This window comes from Petromyzon marinus, chromosome 10 (genome assembly GCF_048934315.1).
Source record: "Petromyzon marinus isolate PM22_M1 ecotype Great Lakes invasive population chromosome 10, UKy_Petmar_22M1.pri1.0, whole genome shotgun sequence".
Lineage (NCBI taxonomy): Eukaryota > Metazoa > Chordata > Hyperoartia > Petromyzontiformes > Petromyzontidae > Petromyzon > Petromyzon marinus.
In genome coordinates this window covers 10,788,575-10,815,061 of record NC_133676.1, presented here as the reverse complement: position 1 = coordinate 10,815,061, position 26,487 = coordinate 10,788,575, and the positions used below count along the sequence as shown (strand labels likewise).

The 26,487-nt window shown below is 50.7% G+C and overlaps 2 protein-coding genes across 7 annotated transcripts in view; one reads left to right on the top strand and one right to left on the bottom strand.

The window, feature by feature from the left end:
• Nucleotides 1-16,065, top strand: part of LOC116940922 (uncharacterized) — a 67,050-nt gene extending 50,985 nt beyond the window's left edge. For 4 of the 6 annotated variants that reach the window (XM_032951306.2, XM_032951307.2, XM_032951305.2 and 1 more), the window contains 5 exons: nucleotides 3,435-3,596; nucleotides 4,840-4,917; nucleotides 5,602-5,677; nucleotides 6,385-6,447; nucleotides 12,891-16,065. In XM_032951306.2, coding sequence (XP_032807197.2) covers nucleotides 3,435-3,596; nucleotides 4,840-4,917; nucleotides 5,602-5,677; nucleotides 6,385-6,431 — 363 coding nt within the window. In that variant the 3' untranslated portion in view covers nucleotides 6,432-6,447; nucleotides 12,891-16,065. Of the gene's footprint in view, nucleotides 1-3,434; nucleotides 3,597-4,839; nucleotides 4,918-5,601; nucleotides 5,678-6,384; nucleotides 6,448-12,890 lie in introns of those variants that run through there. The other 2 variants (XR_004402619.2, XR_004402618.2) reach the window with 1 other exon arrangement.
• A 1,871-nt stretch (nucleotides 16,066-17,936) lies between these two features.
• LOC116940923 (uncharacterized) lies at nucleotides 17,937-25,753 on the bottom strand. The gene is made up of 3 exons (XM_032951309.2): nucleotides 25,601-25,753; nucleotides 22,957-23,081; nucleotides 17,937-19,109 (listed from the first exon to the last, which is right to left on the bottom strand). The coding sequence occupies exons 1-3, from the start codon at nucleotides 25,615-25,617 to the stop codon at nucleotides 18,823-18,825; spliced, it is 429 nt and encodes a 142-aa protein (XP_032807200.2). The 5' UTR covers nucleotides 25,618-25,753; the 3' UTR covers nucleotides 17,937-18,822.
• Nucleotides 25,754-26,487: the final 734 nt, after the last annotated feature.

Below are 26,487 nucleotides of genomic sequence, written 5' to 3'. Positions count from 1 at the left end.
AAAAACCCCCAAAAGCTTCGCGATGAAAAGTAGAGATTAACAAAAAGGATGAAAATGGCAAACAATCCGGGAAACAACACAAACGCAAAGTAAAAGAGACCAAGACAAAACCGTCTGAAAATATTCCGACACTCCATAAGAGCAGTAACAGTAGCAATCTCACAAAGGGCCAGCCCCTCGAAGTGCAAGTGTCCACGACAGAAACCTAACTAGTGGAGATTTTGTTGTTGTTAAATGGGTGCATAAATATAAACACAGGATTACGGAAAAGTTGCCAGGCCAAATGGAGTCGCTGTGGAAATCTACAGAGAACCAGGGCCAAATGCTGAAACAAATTGAATTGAGCTCTTTAGCGACTGTTTGTACCGAATTTTAATTCGGCACTGTCTAAATTATGGCATGAAGTGTGATGAGCAAAGCAAAATCCATGTGAATTCGCTTGGAAATGTAAAGGTATGACAGAGGGACACAACTGAATGTGTCTATCTGGGGCAGTGAACACTGTAGGTGGACCGAGATCAACGCGATAGATTAAATACGCCGACGAGATCAGGCTGGATTTATTTTTCGAACACGGAACTGACAATGAAATGCGATGTACCCAAGTGCCGAATGAAGGCAGTTTTGATCGGTGCGTAATTACCTGCCATGACGTCCGCGTCATGAACGTTGTTGACCTGAATAGAGAAAATGGAACAGAAGGGCGGAGAGGCCTGATCTTGGAGTTCCACTGAGAGAGGAAGAGAAACGCGTGGATTAGAGACCATGCATTCGTTTTAGAGACAAGGGATGACTCGATAGTCTAGACCAGTGGTTCTTAACTTTTACTGGTTTTCAGACAGGGCATCTCGCATCCCCAGGGGGTGCGTGCACCTCAGGTTAAGCACAAACTGGTCTAGACTAATGTATGTATGTTTTACTTCTTTCTAATGACAGAGCAGCTGCCAAAATAAGCGAATGGGCCCAAAAGGACGTCCACTGCGGAGATGGGGCAATGAAATCGGATCATGTTCAGGGGTTAGATGGATAATTGCAGGACTACGAGGGAGATTGCGATGAACTGGGGGGACTTTCATCCAGTAGTAGCTAAGATCGCAGTCGATGATGATGATTGCATTGTAGATGGAAAATGACCAATTGTTAATTAACTTGAAACAGTTGACTGCAATATACTGTATCTTTAGAGGATATATATGTTCACATTTTTTAATTACATTTTCTGTAACATTTTCTTTTCAATACCGATGTAGACTCAAGTGTGTGTATTGTATTTGATAACTGTATATCATTTGCATAAGTCGTGTCAGGATGACACATCACAACTCGTTTTGAACATGACAGTGACGTGTGTCATTTTTTTAATTTGTTCTGGCTGTCACTTCCAGTTATCTGTCACGCGGCTGACCCAGCGCTCTCCGTTTTAAATAAGTACTATTTAAACAACTTTTTTAAAAACACGCTTTTATGAAATGTACTAGTAATGGAAGAACTCCACGACTCCATGAAGTGACCCCGAAGCTTGCCACAACGTAAGGGGACCGTGACCAATTACAGCCAACGTCAGTTGACCGTGGACAATTAGACCCAAGCCGAAACATAACATATAAAAAATATTGCTTACATTTTTAATGATAGAATATAGTATTGTCATCAGTATGACATAAGTATACCAAGTTTGCAGTCGATTCCATATTGGGAAGTGGGTAAAAAGTTGAGTTACAATAACAACAACAGAGTGAGTTAAATGAAAGTGTGTAAAATAAAAAAAAAGTTTCCAACGGAACCGTGGGGGAGATACAAACAACGAAACGCTGTGCTCCAAGGGTGGGAAAACCCCGATTGTTTTGCCCGACAAATCGGGTTATTGGTTTTAATGGAATTAAACCCGATTTTGCCGATTAAAACCTGGTTTTATTATCGGCGTCTCGTGCACACTTCAATCCTGCTCCTCGTCGTCGTCTTCGTCGTCGCTCTCGCCGCTGGACTCGGTGTTGTCGTCGCCGTCGTCGGGCGTGGGGTAGTCGTGGAACGCGTTGAGGTTCGACTTGATGAAGACAAGCTTCTCGACTGTGTTGGGTGCCAGGCTGTTCCTCAACTTGGAATGGATCAATCCCAGCGTCGAGAAGTTTCGCTCAGACGTGGCCATGCTGAACAGTTTGATGGCGATCTTCTGGAGCTGCGGGATAGTCGCTTCCGACGAGTGACGAACTGACGACGTTAGCCTGGGCGAGGGCCGAACGCACCGCGTGGCTCACGCACGTGACGCTGAGCCCGGGCCCCGGCCCGAACCCCGCTAATGGGCGCGTGCGATGAGAAATCCCGACTTAACTTTAATAAATCCGGATTTGGAGCAGGATCCAGGTGCTTCGGTTTTATATTTAAAAAAAACGATTAAAACCCGAATGAATAAAACCGGGCCGTGCCAGCCTTGATGTGCTCGCTGTGCTTTCAGCAGAGCCATCGGGCGGTAAGGGTTGGTGTATCGCGTGCCGATTTGTGAACCTCCCAAAAAGCAGTGGGGCTGTGAGGGGTGCCAAACGATTGCAGTACAGCGAGTCGGGTTCATTAACCCATCTGTGTGGACATTTTCAGTTGCTTTCCTCACACGTGTAGCCTTACATGCCTATGCAGGATCCGTCTTGTTACTCTGTGAGCTTTTCCTATATTCAATTATTATTATTATTAGAGGTAAAGCAGGTGCACATAGATTAGCAAACTACACCCGGTGACTTAGCCTGGTCGGTGACCATAAAAATATATCTTTGCACCTGTCACACCACATCCATCATACCTCCTCACTGTAGCTGCTACATGTATACACGTATGTATGTTGAACTTCTTTTGCACCGTACGTAGACAACCGTATTAATCGGAGGTGTGGGGGAAGGGCAACAAACTAAACACAAAAATCAGTTATAAAGAAATGAGTTTTCAATCTTGATGATCTAAAAGTGCATAGCTCCAGTGGCTTCCTAATATCGAAAGGAAGAGCGTTCCAGACGGCCGCAGAAGCCCATCTGAAAGCGCCACGTGATGCGGTGACCGCCATCTTTGTTCGATGGCCAGCAGCCAAAAGCCGCCGCCGCTGCTGTGAGGATCGCCAGAATTCGCGTGACGGTTTTATGCTCCTTGACGAGATCAGCAAGGTGTTTTCGTTAATTTGTGGCAAGCACTTTGTGTGTGTGTGTGATCAGCGCGACTTTATTATAACGTATTAGTTCGGCAGTCGTCACGTGCCCACCTACTCCATTCCGTCAGCGAACCCGCAAAAATCTATGCACCCCCCGCGTCTGTTGCGCGCAACGAGCGCGATATAATAACCCGCGGGCCCTGGGCCGCCCAGACCTAGCGGCAGGTCAACACACGAGAGCCCTGTCGCGGACGTGACCGTGACCCTCCCCCCCCGCCCCCGTGGCCGTCCCGCGTGCCCGCAGGTGTACGTGGGCGCGGGCCAAGCCTTCGAGCTGGAGGAGGAGCTGCGGCACCTGGAGGAGGGGGCGCGCGGGATCCACGCGGCGACCACGGAGCGCGAGCTCGCGTGGCTCGAGGATCGCGTCGCCACCGCCTCGGCGCAGGTGCAGGGCGCCGAGGGACAGGTAAGGGTGGTGGTGGTGGTGCTACAGACGGCCCAGTAGAAAGGTCCGGACGACAATGGAGGAAACCTCCAGCCGGGCTTGGTTATTTTTTCTGTCTCTGCCAAGTTTCACGGTTGTTCATGCGCGTTATTTCAGCCGCGTTTTTACATTTCGGGTGCGTTGCAGCGGGTGAAGTTGGCGGGTGCGTTGTGTGGTGGTGCGGACATATGGCGCAGGCTCTTGGGTGCTGTGTGTGCCTGTGGGTGCCAGTGGCATAGCTATCGGGTGTGCAGGAGGTGCAACTGCACAGGGGTTCATGGGCCAGAGGGGGCTCGGCATCGGGCTACGTAGTGGGGGATAGGGGAAGGGGGGAATTGAACACGGCAGGCCCATTGAATGCCTTGCACCAGGGCCCATGCCAAGTACACTTTGCCACTGATGGGTGCGGTGCGATGCGGCGTGGTAGGTAGTGGCAGCCAGGCGCATTGCAGGGTGGGAGTGGTGCGTGGCGGCTCATGAATGTGGTGTCAGGTTGAGTGGTGCGGTTGTTCGGTGGATGAATTTTCGCTCTTCTGAGAGACCACTTCCAGCTGACTCTTTATCTGTGGCTACATGCAGATAATAGGATGAATTTGCCACCACTTCTTGGTAACTATTCTAAGTAAGAATTTATTGGCAGATGATGCAGTCGGGTTTGGTTCCAGGTGGGGGTAGGTCTCCCCTGTACCTCCCGCCCCCCATCCTTCTCCCCTTCCGCCTACCCCTCCTCCCACTCTTCCGCTCTCCTCTCACCACCGCTCAGCATCACGCACGCGTGTCCCCGACTGCCTTTGTCTCCCCAGTGGTGATCTTTACACACACCACCAGGTGCTCAGTTGAGGCTGAGTCGACCTAGGGGAGGCCCAGGACCGGTTCAGATAATCGTCACGTGGTGTTGGCTGTGAGCGGGATTCGAGCTCGGGTCGCCGGGTTGTCATAGTGCAGCGTAGCGCTAACCGCTGCACCACCACTCCCCCATGTTGATATACTCAGCGCTGCTGACGCAAAACGTAAACGGATAATTTTTTGTGCTTTTTTTGTTCAGGTCCATTATATGGGACGTACATTGCTCGTTACACAAAACACCGCCGCCGCGTTCACGTGTAGCGCGCTCGCGTTTGCCGTCCGCGCGTGGTCGTCGCGGACGAACGTTCGCCGACCCTGATGGCGGCTGCGTCTGTCGCTCCTCTGCCTGCCCTGTTCGCTCGTCCCCTCCGAGGAGCAGATCTCTGACATCGAGCAGTCCGTCTCCTGCCTGGGCGTCCGCCTGCCAGCCGGCCCCGTAACGAGACGCGAGCCGCAGGTCAGGCAGCAGGGTCAGACTGACGTCGAACCTCATCGTCATCACCGTCATCGTCATCACCGTCATCATCACCGTCAGCATCATCATCATCATCATCGGCATTATCATACTGATGATCATTGCACCCTTGCCTGTGCCTTATTAATCATCATCAATACACGGTCATGAGCACCCTATAAATTTTCATCCATACATCATAATCTTAGTCATCATCCACAAGACAGCCATCATCACATTAATCATAATCCATCAATGATCTGTCAGTCACCATCATAGGCCATGAATCATCATCATGCAGACCTTTGAACAATCACGAGATTTCTCAAAGAGCGGGAGTGTGGCGGTGATGTGCAGTGGCATAAACGCCACGAGGCGGTGACGCCTACTTCACTACGCACGTGGCGGCAGTGCTGTTATCGTGTTGTTGTCATTAAGTTTAACACGTAGCCGTTCGCCTGATGAAGCTAGTTGTCATTACTGGCGAAACGTCGTACTCAGATTGTGAATGTTGTGGCTTTGCTCTCCAACACACCGGTTAGTGCTGTACTAGTGACGAATTGGCCACGTTCTGTTTACGTGACAACCCTCACTAGTTGGCTGCGTCGGGTGGTGGCGGGTTTTAACGACACATTTATTTATTTGCGCGATCTAACCCAAACCCCCCCCCCCGACACCATGCCACAGGCCGCGCTCATGGAGTCACCAAAGCCACGAAGCCGGAAGCTGCCAGCGCCACCGGGAAGTGAGAGCTACGTGCAAGGTACGTGCTGCGATTGTGTGCCCTGTGGGGACTTTCTACTTCCAACCCGGGGGTGGGGGGAGGGAGGGTGGGAGGGGGCGGTTGGGATGTAATTTATTTGGGGACTGATCGATCGGTCTAGCGATTAAAGGAGCGAGCCGCAATGTGGAACGATGACCAGGTGTTACTTGCCCGGATAGATAACAGGAGGTTCTGTGGAGGAGATTCATGGAAGAGGTTCATGAAGGACACTGCTGGGGAGTTGGAGGCGGTCGCAACAATGGAGGGCAGAGGAGTGACGCTCGCAATAATGAGCGGAGTGCCGGGCGGCTGAAACGCAGAGAGTTGGCACAGTGGGGAGCACAGCTGGTGCATCTGCCAACCATCTCAGTCAGTCAACCCATGGCACCTGGGTCTGTCCAGTGACCTCCTGCTAGCAGGCCTTCGGCACATCACGTGACGTCAAAGTGCACCTGGCATGGTACAAGCAAGTGCCGTGGTGACGTTACCGCCACTTAGTGGTGAACAGTGCCCTGAGAATGCGATCGCGTTGGGAGCGTCTTCTACACTCAAATCGTGCATCGTCATGCCTCCAGATTGATTTCAAGCGCTGTCGCCAAACTGAAACCCGTGGGGTGAATGACGCTCGCGAGCCCTTCGTGATGATCCATTTCCTTGCTACTTTGCACTGTCTCGGGCTGGTGGCGCTGCCGCTGCGATCTCCCCAGCGGACTGGATGAGGGAGCTGTCCGGGGAGCCCTCGGAGTTCGCTTGAGCCCAGGGGCGACGTGGTGAGTGCCATCAACGTCATCTTCATCATGAACTTATGAACAGAAACTATAAACTATTTTTTTTTTATCTATACAGCTCTTTTTCAGGAGCGACCTGGCCACAAATGATAGCTCGACGACACGGCTTATCGTGTGGAAACTTCAGAGCAGCCGAATACTCTTAAGTTGCATTTTGATTCTAAATGTGGAGAGAAAAACCGGAAGACCCGGAGAAAAATCAAACGCGACCACGGGGAGGGAGACATGCAAACTCCAAATATACAGCAGTCGTCAGGGTCAGGATCGAAACCACGACCTCCTGCATACCAGGCGAGGTAATTGACATCTTGCCACCGTCATTAAATTGTTGACTAACAACAATGTGTGTGTGGGTCGTAAGTCCTTCCCTATTTTACGTAATTTGAAAAGCAACTGACATAGCGTTATGCTCATATGCCGAGTCTGGTAATCCATTCAATCCTCACCACCAACATTTTGCAGAAATTAGTTACGACGTTTAATTTGAAACTCCCGTCAAATATTAAGGCTAATGGTTACTCCGACTACACAAGCCGCAAAGCTATCACTCCAACCATGAAGAAGGACCCTCTTGAGGAGCCTTTCAAAACCATCACTTTAACCTACGTTGCGGGGATCACAAAAAAGATCTCCAAAATCTTGAATAAACACAAAATCCAGGTCCGATTCAACACATTACAGAACATCCGTGATCTGGTTCTGTCTGTAAAAGATGTGATTCCGGACATACAGTACCCTGGCGTCTACAAACTAAGTTGCCTCTGTGGTAGTAGTTACATTGGAGAAACCAAACGACATGTCTCGGACCGCATTCGTGAACACAATGCAGACTTAAAACACAGTAGGACCAACACCTCGGCCGTGGCAGATCACTGTTATAATTCAGTAGGCTCACATGACATTGACTTCTCCAAGACAGAAGTTATTTGCAAGCCATCTGGCTACCATGACAGATTCGTTCATGAGGCTATCCACATATACAAACACAGAGACAATTTCAACCGAGAAGATGGATTCTGGCTTAGCAATCATTCGAAGGATTTGAAAAACCATTTCGAGTCTTAATTGATTGTTCATGCTTATGGTGGCTTTCAGACCGTATCCATTATTTTCGTCTCCCCCCTCCTCTTTTCCGAACATAGATGGACTCGTCCATCTGAATAACTGCCAAATCGCTCTCCGTGGTGCTAACGTAAAAAAAAAACCGCCACCGAGAAGATGGATTCTGGCTTAGCAATCATTGGAAGGATTTGATAAACCATTTCGGGTCTTAATTGATTGTTCACGCTTACGGTGGCTTTCAGACCGCATCCATTATTTTCGTCTCCCCCCTCCTCTTTTCCGAACATAGATGGACTCGTCCATCTGAACAAACTACCAAATCGCTCTCCGTGGTGCTAACGTTAAAAAAAACCCGCCACTTTTTTCAAATTTTCTTGCTGTGGTTTTCACACCTGATGATGATTGCTTGTGTTGCAGTCGAAATGTCGTGAGGATTTTATTGGTTTATATTTTTTATGATTTTATTGTTTCCCTTCTACGTGACTTTACCGAAAGAACCAAGAATATGAATCCCTGCAGTCACGAAAGCTTTAAATCAAAATGTAAGATCCAGAAAGTCAAGATTAACGAATCCGCGTCCTGTTCTCTAACTTACCGGTGGGCTGGAGCCATAATTGTTGGCATGTTAAACGCGATTTGCTGCCCACCGAACGGAGATGGTCATGGCATTTCATTGCTTTTAGCTGTGCCTCTGCAACTGTCTGGAACACTTTTCCTTCTGACATTAGATTGCCCACTGGAACTGTGCACGTGTCAATATAAATTTAAAACTCGTTTATTTAAGACTGCTTTTCGTGTATAGTCTGCCGTCCCTCCCACGCATCCCCAACTGGCGCGGATGGCTCCGTACGATGTTTAAGACGTTCAACATGCATACAATGGAGTACGTGGCAATTCACTTGTTTGGCTGTGTTGTATGTATGTTGAACCTTTTTCGCATCGTACGTTTTCAACCATGCTTATCGGAGGTTGGGAGGTAGAGAGGGTTCTTACTGACACAGATGTCGTCAGGTCATTTCCCGCACCTCCGATTAACATGGTTGGCTACGTACGGTACGAAAGAAGTTCAACATGCGTACGTACCTACATTACATTTTGCAGCCGAACCCAAAATCCGATTATGCATGAAATGTAAAAATGATTCAAGTTTCAAGTTTCGTTTATAGGTATAGCCCTGTGAGCCATGCGGCTCTTAAGTCGGGTGCAACCGCAACTAACACAATATGAATCTACATGGCAGAAACGATTACACCACAACCAGACCAAAATAAAGCTACAAAAACTGTAACAACAGTAGTCATAGGAACTGTGATTTTAAATTTAACAAAAAACGATATACATAACACATACGACAAAACCTGCAGCCATAGCTGGCAGCACGACACTCCCAGTGTATGATGTGTGAGTGAGTCAGCAGCAGCGTTAGTGAGTGTATGATGTGCGAGTCAGCGTATGATGTGCGAGTCAGCGTATGATGTGCGAGTCAGTATTAGGTTGAGTGAGTGTATGATGTGTGAGTCAGCGCACGATGTGTTAGTCAGCGCATGATGTGTGAGTCAGTGTATGATGTGCGAGTGAGTGCATGATGTGTGAGTGAGTCAGCGGCAGTGTGAGTCAGTGTATGAAGTGCGAGTGAGCCAGCACACGATGAGTGAATCTATGTATGATGAGTGAATGGGTCAGTAGTTGTGCGAGTGTATGATGTGTGAGTGAGTAAGTGCATGATGAGCGAGTCAGTGCATGATGTGTGAGTGAGTCAGTGTATGATGTGTGAGTGAGTCAGTGTATGATGTGTGAGTGAGTCAGTGCATGATGTGTGAGTGAGTCAGTGTATGATGTGTGAGTGAGTCAGTGCATGATGTGTGAGTGAGTCAGTGTATGATGTGTGTGTGAGTCAGTGCATGATGTGTGAGTTAGTCAGTGTATGATGTGTGAGTGAGTCAGTGCATGATGTGTGAGTGAGTCAGTGTATGTGTGAGTGAGTCAGTGCATGATGTGTGAGTGAGTCAGTGTATGATGTGTGAGTGAGTCAGTGCATGATGTGTGAGTGAGTCAGTGTATGATGTGTGAGTGAGTCAGTGCATGATGTGTGAGTGAGTCAGTGTATAATGTGTGAGTGAGTCAGTGTATGATGTGTGAGTGAGTCAGTGTATGATGTGTGAGTGAGTCAGTGCATGATGTGTGAGTGAGTCAGTGTATGATGTGTGAGTGAGTCAGTGCATGATGTGTGGGTGAGTCAGTGTATGATGTGTGAGTGAGTCAGTGTATGATGTGTGAGTGAGTCAGTGTATGATGTGTGAGTGAGTCAGTGTATGATGTGTGAGTGAGTCAGTGCATGATGTGTGAGTGAGTCAGTGTATGATGTGTGAGTGAGTCAGCGGCAGTGTGAGTCAGTGTATGAAGTGCGAGTGAGCCAGCACACGATGAGTGAATCTATGTATGATGAGTGAATGGGTCAGTAGTTGTGCGAGTGTATGATGTGTGAGTGAGTAAGCGCATGATGAGCGAGTCAGTGCATGATGTGTGAGTGAGTCAGTGTATGATGTGTGAGTGAGTCAGTGTATGATGTGTGAGTGAGTCAGTGCATGATGTGTGAGTGAGTCAGTGTATGATGTGTGAGTGAGTCAGTGCATGATGTGTGAGTGAGTCAGTGTATGATGTGTGAGTGAGTCAGTGCATGATGTGTGAGTTAGTCAGCGTATGATGTGTGAGTGAGTCAGTGCATGATGTGTGGGTGAGTCAGTGTATGATGTGTGAGTGAGTCAGTGTATGATGTGTGAGTGAGTCAGTGTATGATGTGTGAGTGAGTCAGTGTATGATGTGTGAGTGAGTCAGTGCATGATGTGTGAGTGAGTCAGTGTATGATGTGTGAGTGAGTCAGCGGCAGTGTGAGTCAGTGTATGAAGTGCGAGTGAGCCAGCACACGATGAGTGAATCTATGTATGATGAGTGAATGGGTCAGTAGTTGTGCGAGTGTATGATGTGTGAGTGAGTAAGCGCATGATGAGCGAGTCAGTGCATGATGTGTGAGTGAGTCAGTGTATGATGTGTGAGTGAGTCAGTGTATGATGTGTGAGTGAGTCAGTGCATGATGTGTGAGTGAGTCAGTGTATGATGTGTGAGTGAGTCAGTGCATGATGTGTGAGTGAGTCAGTGTATGATGTGTGAGTGAGTCAGTGCATGATGTGTGAGTTAGTCAGCGTATGATGTGTGAGTGAGTCAGTGCATGATGTGTGAGTGAGTCAGTGTATGTGTGAGTGAGTCAGTGCATGATGTGTGAGTGAGTCAGTGTATGATGTGTGAGTGAGTCAGTGCATGATGTGTGAGTGAGTCAGTGTATGATGTGTGAGTGAGTCAGTGCATGATGTGTGAGTGAGTCAGTGTATGATGTGTGAGTGAGTCAGTGCATGATGTGTGAGTGAGTCAGTGTATGATGTGTGAGTGAGTCAGTGCATGATGTGTGAGTGAGTCAGTGTATAATGTGTGAGTGAGTCAGTGTATGATGTGTGAGTGAGTCAGTGTATGATGTGTGAGTGAGTCAGTGCATGATGTGTGAGTGAGTCAGTGTATGATGTGTGAGTGAGTCAGTGTATGATGTGTGAGTGAGTCAGTGTATGATGTGAGTGAGTCAGTGTATGATGTGTGAGTGAGTCAGTGTATGATGTGTGAGTGAGTCAGTGCATGATGTGTGAGTGAGTCAGTGTATGATGTGTGAGTGAGTCAGTGCATGATGTGTGAGTCAGTGCATGATGTGTGAGTGAGTCAGTGTATGATGTGTGAGTGAGTCAGTGCATGATGTGTGAGTCAGTGCATGATGTGTGAGTGAGTCAGTGCATGATGTGTGAGTCAGTGCATGATGTGTGAGTGAGTCAGTGTATGATGTGTGAGTGAGTCAGTGCATGATGTGTGAGTGAGTCAGTGTATGATGTGTGAGTGAGTCAGTGTATGATGTGTGAGTGAGTCAGTGCATGATGTGTGAGTGAGTCAGTGTATGATGTGTGAGTGAGTCAGTGCATGATGTGTGAGTCAGTGCATGATGTGTGAGTGAGTCAGTGTATGATGTGTGAGTGAGTCAGTGCATGATGTGTGAGTCAGTGCATGATGTGTGAGTGAGTCAGTGCATGATGTGTGAGTCAGTGCATGGTGTGAGTGAGTCAGTGTATGATGTGTGAGTGAGTCAGTGCATGATGTGTGATTCAGTGCATGATGTGTGAGTGAGTCAGTGCATGATGTGTGAGTCAGTGCATGATGTGTGAGTGAGTCAGTGTATGATGTGTGAGTCAGTGCATGATGTGTGAGTGAGTCAGTGTATGATGTGTGAGTGAGTCAGTGTATGATGTGTGAGTGAGTCAGTGTATGATGTGTGAGTGAGTCAGTGTATGATGTGTGAGTGAGTCAGTGCATGATGTGTGAGTCAGTGAATGATGTGTGAGTGAGTCAGTGTATGATGTGTGAGTCAGTGCATGATGTGTGAGTGAGTCAGTGTATGATGTGTGAGTGAGTCAGTGTATGATGTGTGAGTGAGTCAGTGTATGATGTGTGAGTGAGTCAGTGTATGATGTGTGAGTGAGTCAGTGCATGATGTGTGAGTCAGTGCATGATGTGTGAGTGAGTCAGTGTATGATGTGTGAGTGAGTCAGTGTATGATGTGTGAGTGAGTCAGTGTATGATGTGTGAGTGAGTCAGTGTATGATGTGTGAGTGAGTCAGTGCATGATGTGTGAGTGAGTCAGTGTATGATGTGTGAGTGAGTCAGTGTCGGCTCCCTCTGCTCGTGCCGTCGCCCCCCTCCCCCGGCTTCGTCGCCCCCCCCCCCCCGGCTCCGTCGGCCCCCCCCGGCTCTGTCGCCCCCCCCCCCCAGCTCCGTCGGCCCTCCCCACAGCTCTGTCGGCCTCCCCCGGTTCTGTCGGCCCCCCCCCGGCTCTGTCACCCCCCCCCCCGGCTCCGTCGCCACCCCACCCCGGCTCTGTCGCCCCCCCCCCGCTCCGTCGCCCCCCCGGCTCTGTTAGCCCCCCTTCTGGCTCCGTCGCCCCCCCCCAGCTCCGTCTGCCCCCCCTGGCTTCGTCGGCCCCCCCCCCCGACTCCTTCGGTGAGAGCTTGTGCTCATTTTGCCAGACACCCGAGTCAAATTATTATCGGCAAAGCAGCCGTAGACTCCGTCACAAAGAAAGAAATCTGAAACAAAAACTTCCCTTTTTGCTCGCGTTCAATGAAACTTCACCTCGTTACGATGGCATTCACGAGATGGGGGGGGGGGGGGGGAAGGGATTTGTGACTGGGGGGCGGGGGCTGGTGAATGTGTTTTGTTAATGTGTGCGTGGAAGTCCCTGGCCCTGTGTCCGTGCATTTTGTTTGCTTTTCTAGGACGGTCGCCGCTTCGAGGCTGCTTCGAACTCCGCGAGTTATCCACCGCCGCCGCCGCCGCCGCCACCGCCGCCGCCGCCGCTGCTCTCGAGTGCCTTAATGAAGCTGGAGCACCAGGCTCTCTCCCACCGGACTCCTCCGTGCGTGCGTTACTCTTGGTCGGCCCTTTGTCCCCCGGGCACCAACCCACGAACCTGCACGGGAAGGCCACTCGACAAACCTTGCAGGCCACATGCAGAGCATGCAGGCTCACCCAAACGACGCTCTGTCTTTCTTGCGTGCCCTTTACCGACGGCGGCGTTTGTTTTTTGCGTTTCCTCCCTTTGCGGCCGTGCTGTCACAGCTCTCTCCAGCCGCGTTGTTTGGCGTGAGGTCCGACGTCGAAGCTCCCGGGATGCGGAGTGAAATGTTGGACGTCGCCCGCAGCGACCTGGAGAGACGTAGACGCGGACCGAGCGGTGTTATCGTACGAGTTGCGTCTGTGTCATGTCCCTCTCACCCCCCCCCCCATCCCTTCCATGTCTTGTGCTGTGGCCGGTTGTAATTCTGTGAGGTGAAGCAGAGAAGGGTGTTTTTTTTGTTTTGTTTTGCCGGTGCTTGGCGAGCTTCAATGAACCCGCACGTCGGCACCTCCGATTGGCACGGTTGGCTTCATTCGATGTGAAAGACGTTCAACGTACACGCATATGCACGTCCAGGGCAGTGGCCAGCTTCAGTGGCACCACGCTTGACAGACAGCTCCTTGGGATGGCTGGAGAGGCACGCAAGGTCGTCGCGAGTTGATGTGTGCTCTTTATGCCACTGCACCTCGCCATCGTTTCCTTCCTCGTGGCAAGATCTCACAGCAGTTACACACGCGATGAATCGGCCGTCCGGGGTTTGCTCCTTTCTATACTGTCATCCCGCTCGAGAGAGCGGCCACGAAGGATGAGGGCACCTACTCCACAACCGGTGACCAAACGATCGAACGCATCGTAAACTCCCCCCCCCCGTCCATTACGAGCATTTCGAGGAGCTTCGAGTAGCTCCGAGTGGCGTACCCTCACTCGCTCGCACACTCAACGTCTCCTGAAGCCACTGGATGGATTTCAAATTGGGAAATCGATTTGAGTTCGCTCCTCAAACCGCATCCAGATGACAAAGAACCCGGACTTCACACGTCTGTCCGCGTTAGGGAGGTCCGCACGCCTTATGTTCGAGGTGTACCTTACTGCCCAGCAGTTTCCATCCCCACACGGTCCACTCCGCTCCATACCACCGCGCATCTCTGCTTGCTGAGCCCCCTCCCCCGCCCGCCCACCCCCGGTAAGAGCCCCGTGCTCACGTCACGTGCCCTTACAGCTCCTCTCCCGAACAATCGGGGCTCTCGGCCTTACTGTGCTGCACGCCCCGGTCCCGAGGTGCCCCCTCAGATTTCCAGCGTTGGGAACTCCTAGCCTGGGGCCCTTCAGACGGTTTACTTTCTCGTGAGTGTCCAGCTTCTCGGCCCTGCTGCCACTGGGATCCTCGGCCATGGCTTCATCACATCCCGAGTAGACGAGTGCAACTCTTTCCTCCACGGCCTCCCCAAATTCCTCCTCTCCAAGCCTGCAGACGATAAAAAAGCCACTGCCAGACTCAAAGGTCTCGAGTGTTTATTCCTTAAGCACGTGAGAAGTCAAGAGACCAGCGTTAGCCTCGTTTGGAAGAGTGACCGGGGGCATTCGCCTGCCAGTATGGGGCCGATGATTGCAATGTATGGTCCCAATTAAAAATACCCCTCTCGGACCCGTACACCAGACCCGCATCACCCATGGACCGAACACCACTGGCTCCCACTACAATCTCGGCTGAACTTGGGAGGTCGCGCCCTCCTGCCTTGAAGTTCCTCGATGGGTTCACCACCCCGGCCACCTAGCCCGTCGCTTCTCTCCTCCGCTCCGGACACTTTTCACTGCAGGAACCAAGCAAGGCTTTATATCGAGAGTCCAGTCAAACCTTTACTGAGTGGGAGGTCGCTCGGTCCCTCGTGCTGCCCCCTAATCCTGGAACGTCCTTCCCCTCCGATGCTCTGTGTTGTTGCAATTCCCGTGTGTCGGCCAGCGTGTGTTTATTTGCTCCTGGGTGTGATGGACACTGGGGTGTGTAAGTTGGTGCTTGTAGATGTTTTGTGTGCGTATCTGCAGTGGCACGTGGAATGTATATTGAGCAGTCTCACAGAGGCTGCTGTCACGTGTGCTGGACCGACCAATGAACAATGCTTTTTGTGTTTAGTTTGTTGTCCTTCCTCCGCACCTCCAATTTGCACGGTTGGCTACGTACAGTGCGAAAGATGCGATGCATACGTACGCACAACACGGAGCGATGCATATTTTTGTAGGGACCATTTGTCCCCGATGCAGCCCTCGCTTAGCACTCAATCCCCATATATGGGCATTGCAGGATATGTTCGGTTGTGATTGGTAACGTGATATGTAAAAAAAAAAGTGATATAGATGAAAGCTAATCGATTTTTTTTTTGCCCCGTGAGCACGATCGCGCGATGTGCATCACAGACGGGCGGCGGAAACCGATCGGGCGAGTGAGTGCGCCCTCCTCGAGGCGAGTCTGCCCCGGTGACCCCCCCCAAACGATTCCGATGTCTCCTCCCTGCGTTGCGACCTTCGATTGCGTTCGACGACTCATTCGCGTGGTGGAGATTTTAATGGCAGCACGTGGTTCTCTGCAGAGAGCCCTCTCAGCTCGGCTCGCTCGCTCGGGATTGAGAGTGGGGGGGGGAGGTCGGTTGATAATAAATGGGCGCGCGTGGTCGCCCACCTGACCCGCCTCTGATGTGCAAACCGAAGCCGTACATGGGTTTCAATTGGTCCAAATCGTTAAGTTAATTACGATGAGATCAATTGCCCTTCCCCCCGTGGGCCTCTCGTTCACATTCAGATTATGAGCGATCGCACGAATGAAGATTATTTCAGAGTTCAATACTCTGGCAAGTCCTGGAGCTCTGTCGAAAAAAACATTTTTTTTTGGGGGGGGGGGGAGGGCTTTTGTTCGATTTATTTTTAAAGCATGTATATATTTTAAAAAAAGTGGCAGGCTCTACTGCCCATAACAATGATATCGAGTTTCATTTTAAACGTGTATAAATATACGGTATGCAAAAATTATGAATAAATCTTGCGGGACTTGAGACATTTAATGAGATTTCTCATCCGTTCTTGTCGCACGTGCATAATTTACCACGACGTCTTTGAGCGATGTCAGTGATTATTAAGGTTACTGGAACATGAATACGGGACCGGCCGTCACATTTTATCTATTTTTTTACTTTTCAGTAACGAGGGGGGGGGGGGGCGGTGGTTCTGCGGTTCGCATGCTGCTCTATAGAGCCACGATAATCCGAGTTCAATTCCCACACGCGGTTAATATGAGTGGCGAGTGTCATCTCAACCAATCATGTGCCTCATTGTCCCCCCGATGATGTAGTTTGCCCAAACGAACCCCCCTGTTCTCATGGCGTGCGGCGGTCTTGATCCAGCGGTGGATTAACAAGGGCTGTACGTAAGTATACAGGACTGTAATGTTAAACATTTCTTTCTTTCATTTTAAAAGTCGCAGCTGTGACGAAGCTAAATCGAAACGAACACATTTACTTCACTCGGACTTTCAAACACGAATTCGCAATTTCCCCTGACGCAACTATCGGTGAGCATCTTCTTGATTTTTTCGGTAACGTCACGTAGAAGGGAAATAAATGTACATGTTATTGTGGTTTATTTTTTATTATTTTATTATTTCCCTTCTACGTGACTTTACCGAAAGAACCAAGAAGATGAATCCCTGCAGTCACGAAAGCTTTAAATCGAAAAAATATCGGTGAGCATTTTGACGCAACTTGCTCTTAACAAAGGGGATTTTAGTTTTTTTAGGCCCACCTGCTTGGATGCTTTTTTTTCCTGCAGCACCACAGGAGGCGATTGTTGAAGTCAACTTCTGCTGGTGGGATAATTTATTTTTGTTATGAACCCACAGAAGAACATTCCTTCTGGTGCCCTTGATGTGCGGAGACTGGACCTTATGGTCTTTCTCAGCGTGGGTTTGAGATTCCCATGGTGAGAATGAGTGTTTCTTTCAAGAGGGTTTTGCTCCAAAAGTGCAGTTCCCTCTCCGCCCCCCCCCCCCCCCCCCCCCCCCATAGAACTGTAGCTGAAAGAAGACGCTTTGCTTACAAACGTATAGCCCTGTGGATTTGAAGAATTCTTTTACCCGTTGATGTTTTTGCAATGAGAAGTGGATCTGTTGTCGATACCCAGGAGAGAATGGGAGAACTGGAGAGCAGAGGTCCCCTTCGACTCTTTGGGCGAGAGGGCCAAGTCGATGGGGTCGCGCGACGCCACTTCTCCCAAAATGCCTTCGGCCAAATCACCTTGAACACAATTTGATCTCATATCTCAGAAGCTAAGCAGGTTTTTTTTTTGTCCGGGGGCGGCTCGTATTTGTAAGGGAGAATGCCGGCGAATATTGGGCGATGTTGGTTTTGAAATGCAAAGTGGCCAAGAGATTGTAAAACGGTACGGGATTATTGAATCCATCTGTGCGGAAATTTGCCTTTAAAGCATTCGCATTCATGATCATTCTCCGCGTTATCTGCATACGAGTGGGTGGTCTGGCTAGCAACACACTCGGCTGCCTTTGTCGCCCCAGTGGTGATGTTTACACACCACACCAAATACTACGTTAAAGTTGAGAGTCAGCCGAGAGGATGGCTCGGGACCGGTTCAGATATTCGTCACGAATGTTGGGACCGTGAGCGGGAATCGAACTCGGGTGGCTGGGTTCGTAGCGTAGTGCGCGAAATCATTACACCACCACTAGCACACATGACACCACAGCTACTACCACCACCTCGACCACCATAACCACCAACATCAACAGATGGAGATGCTTTGTCTCCCCCAGCCCCCTCAATTAATATCCTTCATGGATGCCACCCTCCCTGCCTTACCCTGCCACCGTCCTCACTGTACCCCCCCCCCCCACTCCCACTGGAATAATGTCGCGATGGATGACTTTGATTTTGAAAATTTATTGTCTTATTTTCAAATCATGCTTAATTTACGTCACACGGCGGCACAACTTCACGGGCGATTAGGCGATGCGGTCACATCGCATGGAGCAGAGCTTCTGAAACGTTGCCTTTCACGCGACTTTACCAATCTTCAGGAGCGTGCGACGTGCCACTGGTTAATTTGTTATTTATACCCACCTTGTCGCATCGGTAAGGTGGGTATCCGAGATACTTGATTTCCATTCCAGACCACGGCTAACACATCAGCAGCTCGTGATCATCGAAACACATCCCCTTCACCAAACCCACACTGACCCGCGTGGCGAAGTATGGACAAACAACCCCAGTGACTGACACGGGTATGGTGGAGGCCTGCCTTCATCCAACAGTAGATTGACAAACGGCTGGAAATTACACTTTTTTACGTCGATAAATATGAAAAGGCAACGAACATCCGTTGGACTGTGCGAAGATACATAACATATCAAAGGTGCTTCTTCAGAAATTATTAACGCGTGTGTTGTTTTAAATAACAGACAATTTCCCACCATGAGTCTGGATGAAACATTTTTTTTCTGAAACACCCGAGGCAGATCGGTTTGGCGTTTGTCCCAGTAACTGCGGGCGACGAAGAAGAGGCGGGGGGGGCATCGGAAACATTCCCCACCCCCACACCACCCACATTTCAGACGAGAAGGGGAAATGAGGCGACTTTGACCTCGGTTATTATACAAAGCGGGCAGTAGAATAACAATGCCCCGTGCGAGCTCGGCAAAAATAAATAAAAAACACACCCGAAAGGATAACAAAATAACCAAAACGAGCAAACTAACAACAAACACACCCATAAACAAACTAGTCAATCGCGAGCTGCAAAAGCGAAATTTCTCAACCGAGGCGCTTCATCCGCAGACCGGATCCGAACCGTGAGGCAGCCAGCCCCGTCGGGGAAAGGGTTCCTCGACGGGCCGCTTCGCTGCGGCCCAGGAGAGCCCCAGTGGCCCCCTCGACCAGCCAGAGGCCCCTTCTCGCCGGGGACGCGTCGGGCCACGCGGTCTCCTGCTGCTGGATCCGAACGGCGGGGGCGTCCGAGAACCACGGCGTCTGCCTCTTCCCAAAGCGGCCGATTGGGCGCACCCCGCGCCCCACGTACCACAGCGGGTTCACTTCTCGTCCTTGGTGGCGGCGGGGCGTGGGGGAGCGGGGGGATGTTATGGGTGCGGTGGTGAGAAAATATGATGGCAACTTCATTATTTAAAAAAAAATAGGAAGAAAAAAAACGTCCAAATAACTTTCAGCGGCATCGTGTCCCCCGTGCGATACACTGGCGTATTAAATACATACATCCAGCAGTTTGGTTTGCCAAAAGGGCGTGGTATCATTATCGCGCGCGTCGTGTGAATCACGCGCAGCAGTAAATCAGTGAGTCCCACGGACGAGAATGATCTCCCAACTCCCGTAGCCCCGGGGAAGGGGCGAGGAGACCGTGCTGAGGTCCCACTAATGAAGGGCCTCGGGCCTTCATGCTAAAAAAAAATATTTTTAAAGTCAACGTTTGTTGAACGTTTGTAAAACATTGACTGCATCGTGCCCCCGTCCCCCCGCACATTAGTGTTGCAGCCCCTCCCCCTTACCGTCCCCTCTTTAATAGAAGTCGCGCTGCAGCGCCGTGAACTGCCCGTGTTGCGCACCGGTAAATGCGGCGTTTCTCCGCGCATCGGCGTCGCGCGTCGCGAATTTTCAATTCCCTGTGTCGTGACGCCATGGAAACGCGAAGACTTTTTTTTACCGAGTCGGGTTCGAGCCCAAGGGGGGGGGGGCACCACCACGTGGCATTCAAAGCAAAGTCATCGAAACGATCGCGAAACATCGTGATGGACACAAAGACAAAGACCCCCCGTATAACCTTAACAGACTGTAGGGGCAAGTGCTGTTATGAGTGGCCAACACCACGCCCGGCCGCCTTTGTTTTCATAGTGGCGATGTTTACACATCGCACCAGGTACTCATTTGAGGCCGAGTCGACCTATGGGAGGCCCAAGACCGGTTCAGATAATCGTCACTGGTGTTGGCCGTGAGCGGGAATCGAACCCGGGTCGCCAGGTTCGCAGCGCACCGTAGCGCTAACCGCTACACTACCGCGCACACAGACACACGCACGCACAGATAAAGATCCCCCATATAGCCTTAACAGACTGTAGGGGCAAGTGCTGTTAGCGAGCACCTATGAAGGCCGGAACGGTACACGAGGGGGTGGGTGGCCAGCACCACGCCCGACCGCCTTTGTCTCCCTAGTGGCAATGTTTACACACCGCACCAGGTACTCATTTGAGGCTGAGTCGACCTAGGGCAGGCCTTGGACCGGTTCAGATAATCGTCACTGGTGTTGGCCGTGAGCGGGAATCGAACCCGGGTCGCCAGGTTCATAGCGCAGCGTAGCGATAACCGATACACTATCGCTCCCCACAACACAGAGACACACACACACACTCACACAACAACAACAACAGCCATTCGCACTAAGTGGCGGTGACATCACCACGACGACGCTTGTGCCAGGCCATGTGCACCTTGAGGCCACGTGGAGTGTCGAACGCCCGCTGGCAGAAGGTCACGGGGCAGACCCAGGTGCCACGGGTCGACTGACTGGGATGACTGGCTGGTGCACCACCTGTGCCCCCTAATGTGCCAACCTGCTGTGCTTTAGACACCCGGCGCTCCGCTCGTTGTTGTGAGCGTCGCTCCTCCGCCCTCCGTTGTTGTTGGAGGGCGACTGCCTTCAACTGCTCAGCAGCGTCCTTCACGAGCCTCCTCCACAGAGGCCGATCTTGGCACCGCTGGTACCAGTCATCGGCAAGTCCACTCAGCTCCACGTCCTCCTGTACCACATCACTCCATCTCTTCTCTAGCCCGTGCCGCGCCCGTTTAGCCCCCTCAATCCGGCCGAACAAAAGCTGTTTCGGCATGCGGTGGCTGGGCATGCGGGCTACATGACCCAGCCAACGCAGCCTTGCCTGCCGGAGGAGCTCACCGATGGGACCTTGCCCAGATCTTTCAAGGATTTGTGAGCTCCTCACACAATCCAGCCTGGTTAAACCCAGGATGGATCGTAGGCAGGCCAGCCTAAATGTTTCTAACCGGCGAAGATGTTCCATTAGGGGGGGGGGGTCCACGTTTCGCAAGCGTAGAGAAGGGAGGGAATGACCGTGGCCGAGAAGACCTGAAGCTTAGTGCGGAGCGACAGACCAGGTAGCTTCCACACAGCGTTACGCAACCGATGAAAAGATAATGCCGCTCGACTGATTCGGAGTGAGACCTCTGCTGTTAAACTGGAGACACACGCACACACACAGACACACACACACAACCGGGACGAGAAGGTGGAACCTTCGGGAGCACTTGAGCACGAGCCCAAAAACTTTAAATGCGAAGATGCTAACATTTAACAAAGTCAAGTTATACGATGGAGAAGGGGAAGTGGTGGAGGGGGGGGGGTGTTGGTGGAGCCGTGGCGCAGCGGTTAACGCGCTGTGCCACGAACCCGGTTGCGACGTGAGTTCGATTCCCTGCCGCGACCAACGCCAGTGACGAGTGATACCTGAGCCGGTTCTGAAACACCGATCGCGAGCGGGGGCCAATTGTGGTGAACGCAAGGCGGCCACCCCCCACAAAAAGAGGCACACGGCGTGGGAAGGGATTCATCCAGCAGTGGACTGACAAGGGCCGGGACGCGACATTTGTTGAGCTGTTTATGTCGTACTCAGAGGAGTCCAAATCGCGACACCTGTAGCGGGTAGAGGGGGGGGGGTCATGCAGCGAGAGGGCGATGGAGGCCAGGGTTTGTCGAGGCGAGTTGGGGGGGGGGGAGTCGCTTACACACAGAGACGTAGGTACACAGACGTGCGGGGAGAGACATTGGGGGGACGCAGAGAGACGCACGGAGAGACACACACACACAGACAAGGAGACGGGACGGAAATCTCCAAATATATAAAAGACAAGGTTGTGATTATGTGTGTCTGTTCAAAATGTTTAGCGTATTTCCCGCCATGCAACAAACTTGAAATTTTCCATGTGGGTACTTTCCAGACTGTACACCATGCAAAAATTATAAAAATGCACTTTTTTTGGGGGGGGGGGGGGGGCGAGAGCTCAATAATGCATTTAATTTTTTGCACGGCAAGTGAGCTGTGACGTCAAATCTATCATGTGACCCGCGCATGTGAAAGCGTAACGCATTGTAGTGTAGTGGTGAGCGCACTGTGTATGTGTCTGTGTGTGTGTCTGTGTGTGGAAGCGTAACGCATTGTAGTGTAGTGGTTAGCGCACTGTGTATGTCTGTGTGTCTGTCTGTGTGTGTGGAACCGTAACGCATTGTAGTGTAGTGGTGAGCGCGCTGTGTATGTGTCTGTGTGTGTGGAACCGTAACGCATTGTAGTGTAGTGGTGAGCGCGCTGTGTATGTGTCTGTGTGTCTGTCTGTCTGTGTGTGTCTGTGTGTGTGGAACCGTAACGTATTGTAGTGTAGTGGTGAGCGCGCTGTGTATGTGTCTGTGTGTGTGTCTGTGTGTGTGGAACCGTAACGCATTGTAGTGTAGTGGTGAGCGCGCTGCGCTACGAACCCGGCGACCCGAGTTCGATTGCCGCTCACGGCCACCACCGGTAACGATTATTTTAACCGGTCCTGGGCCTCCCCTAGGTCGACTCAGCCTCAAACGAGTAACTGCTGTGGTGTGTGAACATCGCCACTGGGGAGACAAATGCGACCGGGCGTGGTGGATCCACGCCCCGGGCGAAGCCGGGTAGTAAAGCTAGTACTGCATATAAAGAGACTCGGTGAAAGACATGGGAATATATAAAGTGTGTGGTTTTAATTCAGCACACTCCTGATGAACGTGTCACAAGACTGCGTGATGTTATCTGAGTAAACGGGGAGATGTATTATTACTATTATAACAGACCGCCCCCTCGTTACAGTAGCTGACGAGGTGGTCGCTGACCCAACCCGAGAAGGGGGTCTCACCTCGGATATATAGGGGGCTCGGTTGTGGTCGCCTGCTCTCCGCGACTCCGAGTGTCGCCTGCAGGAGACAGAGGCCCCCCAGGGCAGCCAGGAGCTTCAGCCCCCTAAACGGGGCGCCGTTTTTCCTGTGCAGAAACACAGAGGGAGATAGAAGGGGGGGGAGATGATGAGATGGGGGATAAGATGAGTGGATGAGGAGATGACGAGCTAGATAAGATAGGGAGATCGGGGAAATTGGCAAATGTTGAAGATAGAAAGTACGAGAAGGAAAATGTGGGGAGTGATCGGGGGGAGATGGGATTAATGAGGAAGATGGGATTAATGATGAAGATGGTATTAATGATGAAGATGGGATTCATGAGGAAGATAGGATTCATGAGGAATATGGGATTAATGAGGAAGATGGGATTCATGATGAAGATGGGATTAATGAGGAAGATGGGATTCGTGAGGAAGATGGGATTCATGAGTAAGATGGGATTATTGAGGAAGATGGGATTCATGATGAAGATGGGATTAATGAGGAAGAAAGGATTCATGAGGAAGATGGGAAGATGAAAGAGATGGGGAAGATGAGGGAAGATTATGAGATTTGGAGAGGTCGGAGAGATGTGGAGGAAGAGGAGCAGTGTGAGATGACATAGATTGGGGAGACCGGAAAGATAGGAGATGAGAAGGTTGAGGCAGGCGATGGGGAAATGGGATAAATGCATGGGGGAGATATGAGAGATAGAATGTGGGAGATGACAAGGGCCGAGGGGGGAGATGGGGGGAGATCAGAGAGATGGAGGAGTCGGGGTGGTTGGGAGCCACTCAGATGTCGCAGCAGCAGCTCGAGTTATGGCGAAGTGGCATCTGCAGTAAAAAAAAGCAAACAGATGCATGCGTCTGAAAACATAACACTGTTGCCATAATACCATTTGAAGACCACACACACGAGTCGGAATAAATAAATAATTGAACGCTTATTCTTGTTTTTTTCGGTAAAGTCACGTAGAAGGGAAACAATAAAATAATAAAATATATAATGAAAATGTCGTTTATTGTTTCCCTTCTACGTGACTTTACTGAAAGAACCAAGAATATGAATCCCTGCAGTCACGAAAGCTTTAAATCAAAATTAAACGCTTGTCAAAATGTATTACTATTTAATATATTACAAATATGCAATTTTGTAAGCGGTAGAAATTGTATATATTTCATTTTGAATATCATTTAATATATTCTTGGTTCTTGCGGTAAAGTCACGTAGATAGAAAACAAAAATCAAAATTAAAAGCAAAAAACCCACGACGTTTCGATCGCAACACAAGCGGTCTTCTTCAGGTGGCGAGAATCATTTAATATATTTGATATTTTGTATACAAATAACCAACAAAGAGGCCAATGCCACTGCGACTGAGGGCGGCCGCCAATTGGGGGGTGGGGGGGGGGCGGCGACGCAGCGGGCTCGAGGAGACGCGACGACGACGGCCGCCGCGCTGCCGGTGAGAGAGAGTGAGAGAGAGTGAGAGAGAGAGAGTGAGAGAGAGTGAGAGAGAGAGTGAGAGAGAGTGAGAGAGAGTGAGAGAGAGAGTGAGAGAGAGAGTGAGAGAGAGTGAGAGAGAGGACGCATCACGCACGCCACGTGGCCACGACTGCTCGACACGGGCAGTGCAATGCCGCGGCGCGTAAACATTGACGTGAAGAAAGCGGTGGTGGTGAACACGACGACGATCATGGTCATGATGAGCATCACAGTCCATCATATTCGTCGTCGCAACCACGCGCACTGTCGCGCATGAGCAATTGAACGTTGGTGGTCATCATTGTCGGCTGAACCGTATTCACGCGACCCGTTGGACATGAAAACCCTGCGCGGAAACTACGCCAGCGCTGCTTGCAAGGACTTTCACCGTTGCTCGTGAACAATTTCGGTGTAAGCCTGACCACAACAACAACCGCCGCTCACCACTAAGTGGCTGTGACGTCGCCACGGCGCTTGTGCCAGGCTAGGGGCACTTTGGGGCCACGTGAAGTGCCGAAGGCTCGCTGGTAGGAACTCAGGTCACGGGAGAGACCCAGGTTCCACGGGTTGACTGACTGGGATGGCTCGCAGATGCACCACAACTGAGTTCCCCACTGTGCCAATTTTCTGCGTTTTATCCACCCGGCGCTCTGCTTGTTATTGTGAGCGTCGCTCCTATTCGTTTTGCTGGAGGGCAAACTGCCTCCAACTCCCCAGTAGCGCCCTTCACGAACCTCCTTCACAGAGGCCGATCTTGGCACCACTCGTACCAGTAGTGACCAGATACACTGTTATATCGGCGATGATGATAACCGGTTATCGGTTGATGATCCGAATCATGTGCACTTCCACGTGAGCCAGTGAATGACTATGCTGCTGGTGCGGATGATGATGATGATGACGATGATGACGATGTGAACTGCATGCTCCGCTGCACATGAACAATGACATAATTCTTCTGATGATCATCATTATTTTGAAAATGCACTGTTGCAGCAGCATAATCATCATGTGAACCACATACACACTTATGCATGGACATTTATATACTGATGATGATGCTTATGATGATGATGATAGTAATGATGTATTTGGGTGTAACAGTATTAAGTGTGAGTGCAGCAGGTGGTAACTTACAATAGCGGTAGGAGCATGGTGGGGAGCCGTGTTGATCCGCCGCGTTATGAGCGTATGGGAGTGGAGAGAGAGAGGAGAGGGCGTGAGCGAGAGGCGAGTAAGAGGTGTGGGTAGGAGAGCGGTGTATCTCTGAGCTTTGAGACCGCGTGGTCATTTATACACGCCGCGTCATAGCGCGTCGTGGTGTCGGGATTCAAAAGCGCGAGTGACGTAATGCATACTTGATGATGACGATGATGGTGGTGGCGATGCCAGCTTGTACCACGCCGACATCAGAGTTGCTCACCTCTGCACTCACAACTATGGGGGTCGATACATTAAGTACCACTTTGTGGAAGTAGACAGTGATTGTCCGTTGATTGGACTCACGCCGGCATACGAATGTCGATTTTCCACCGCTGCTGTAAAATGACGAGCTTTCACCAATTGCTCTTTTAACAAACAAAGACAATGACCCCCCCCCCGTATAGCCTTAACAGACTGTTGGGGCAAGTGCTGTTCGCACCTATGAAGACCGGAACCCGCGGACGAGGGCACGGTGTGGTCAGCACCACGCTCTGCCGCCTTTGTCTCCCCAGTGCTTGTGTTTACACACCGGACCAGGCACATTACAGGACGCGCCGAGATAGAAAGTTTGCTCATTGATGGTGAACTCGGCTCGCTGGGATCGAAGCGCAGTGCGCTAACCGCTGCACTGCCGCTACTAACACGCAGTGTACACAGATGCGCACATAAGCTGGTGCGGATGATGATGATGATCATGATGACGATGTGAACTGCATGCTCCGCTGCACATGAACATTGACTTAATTCTTCTGAAGATCATCGTTATTTTGAAGATGTACTTGCAGCAGCATAATCATCATGTGAACCACATACATAGCCTT

What these genes read in the sequence shown, in the direction of transcription:
- LOC116940923 (XM_032951309.2), bottom strand. An exon ending in GAGCCCCCTATATATCCGAG is followed by an intron (nt 19,110 to 22,956) that starts GTGAGACCCCCT and finishes GCCGCCACCAAG; the next exon opens with GACGAGAAGTGAACCCGCTG.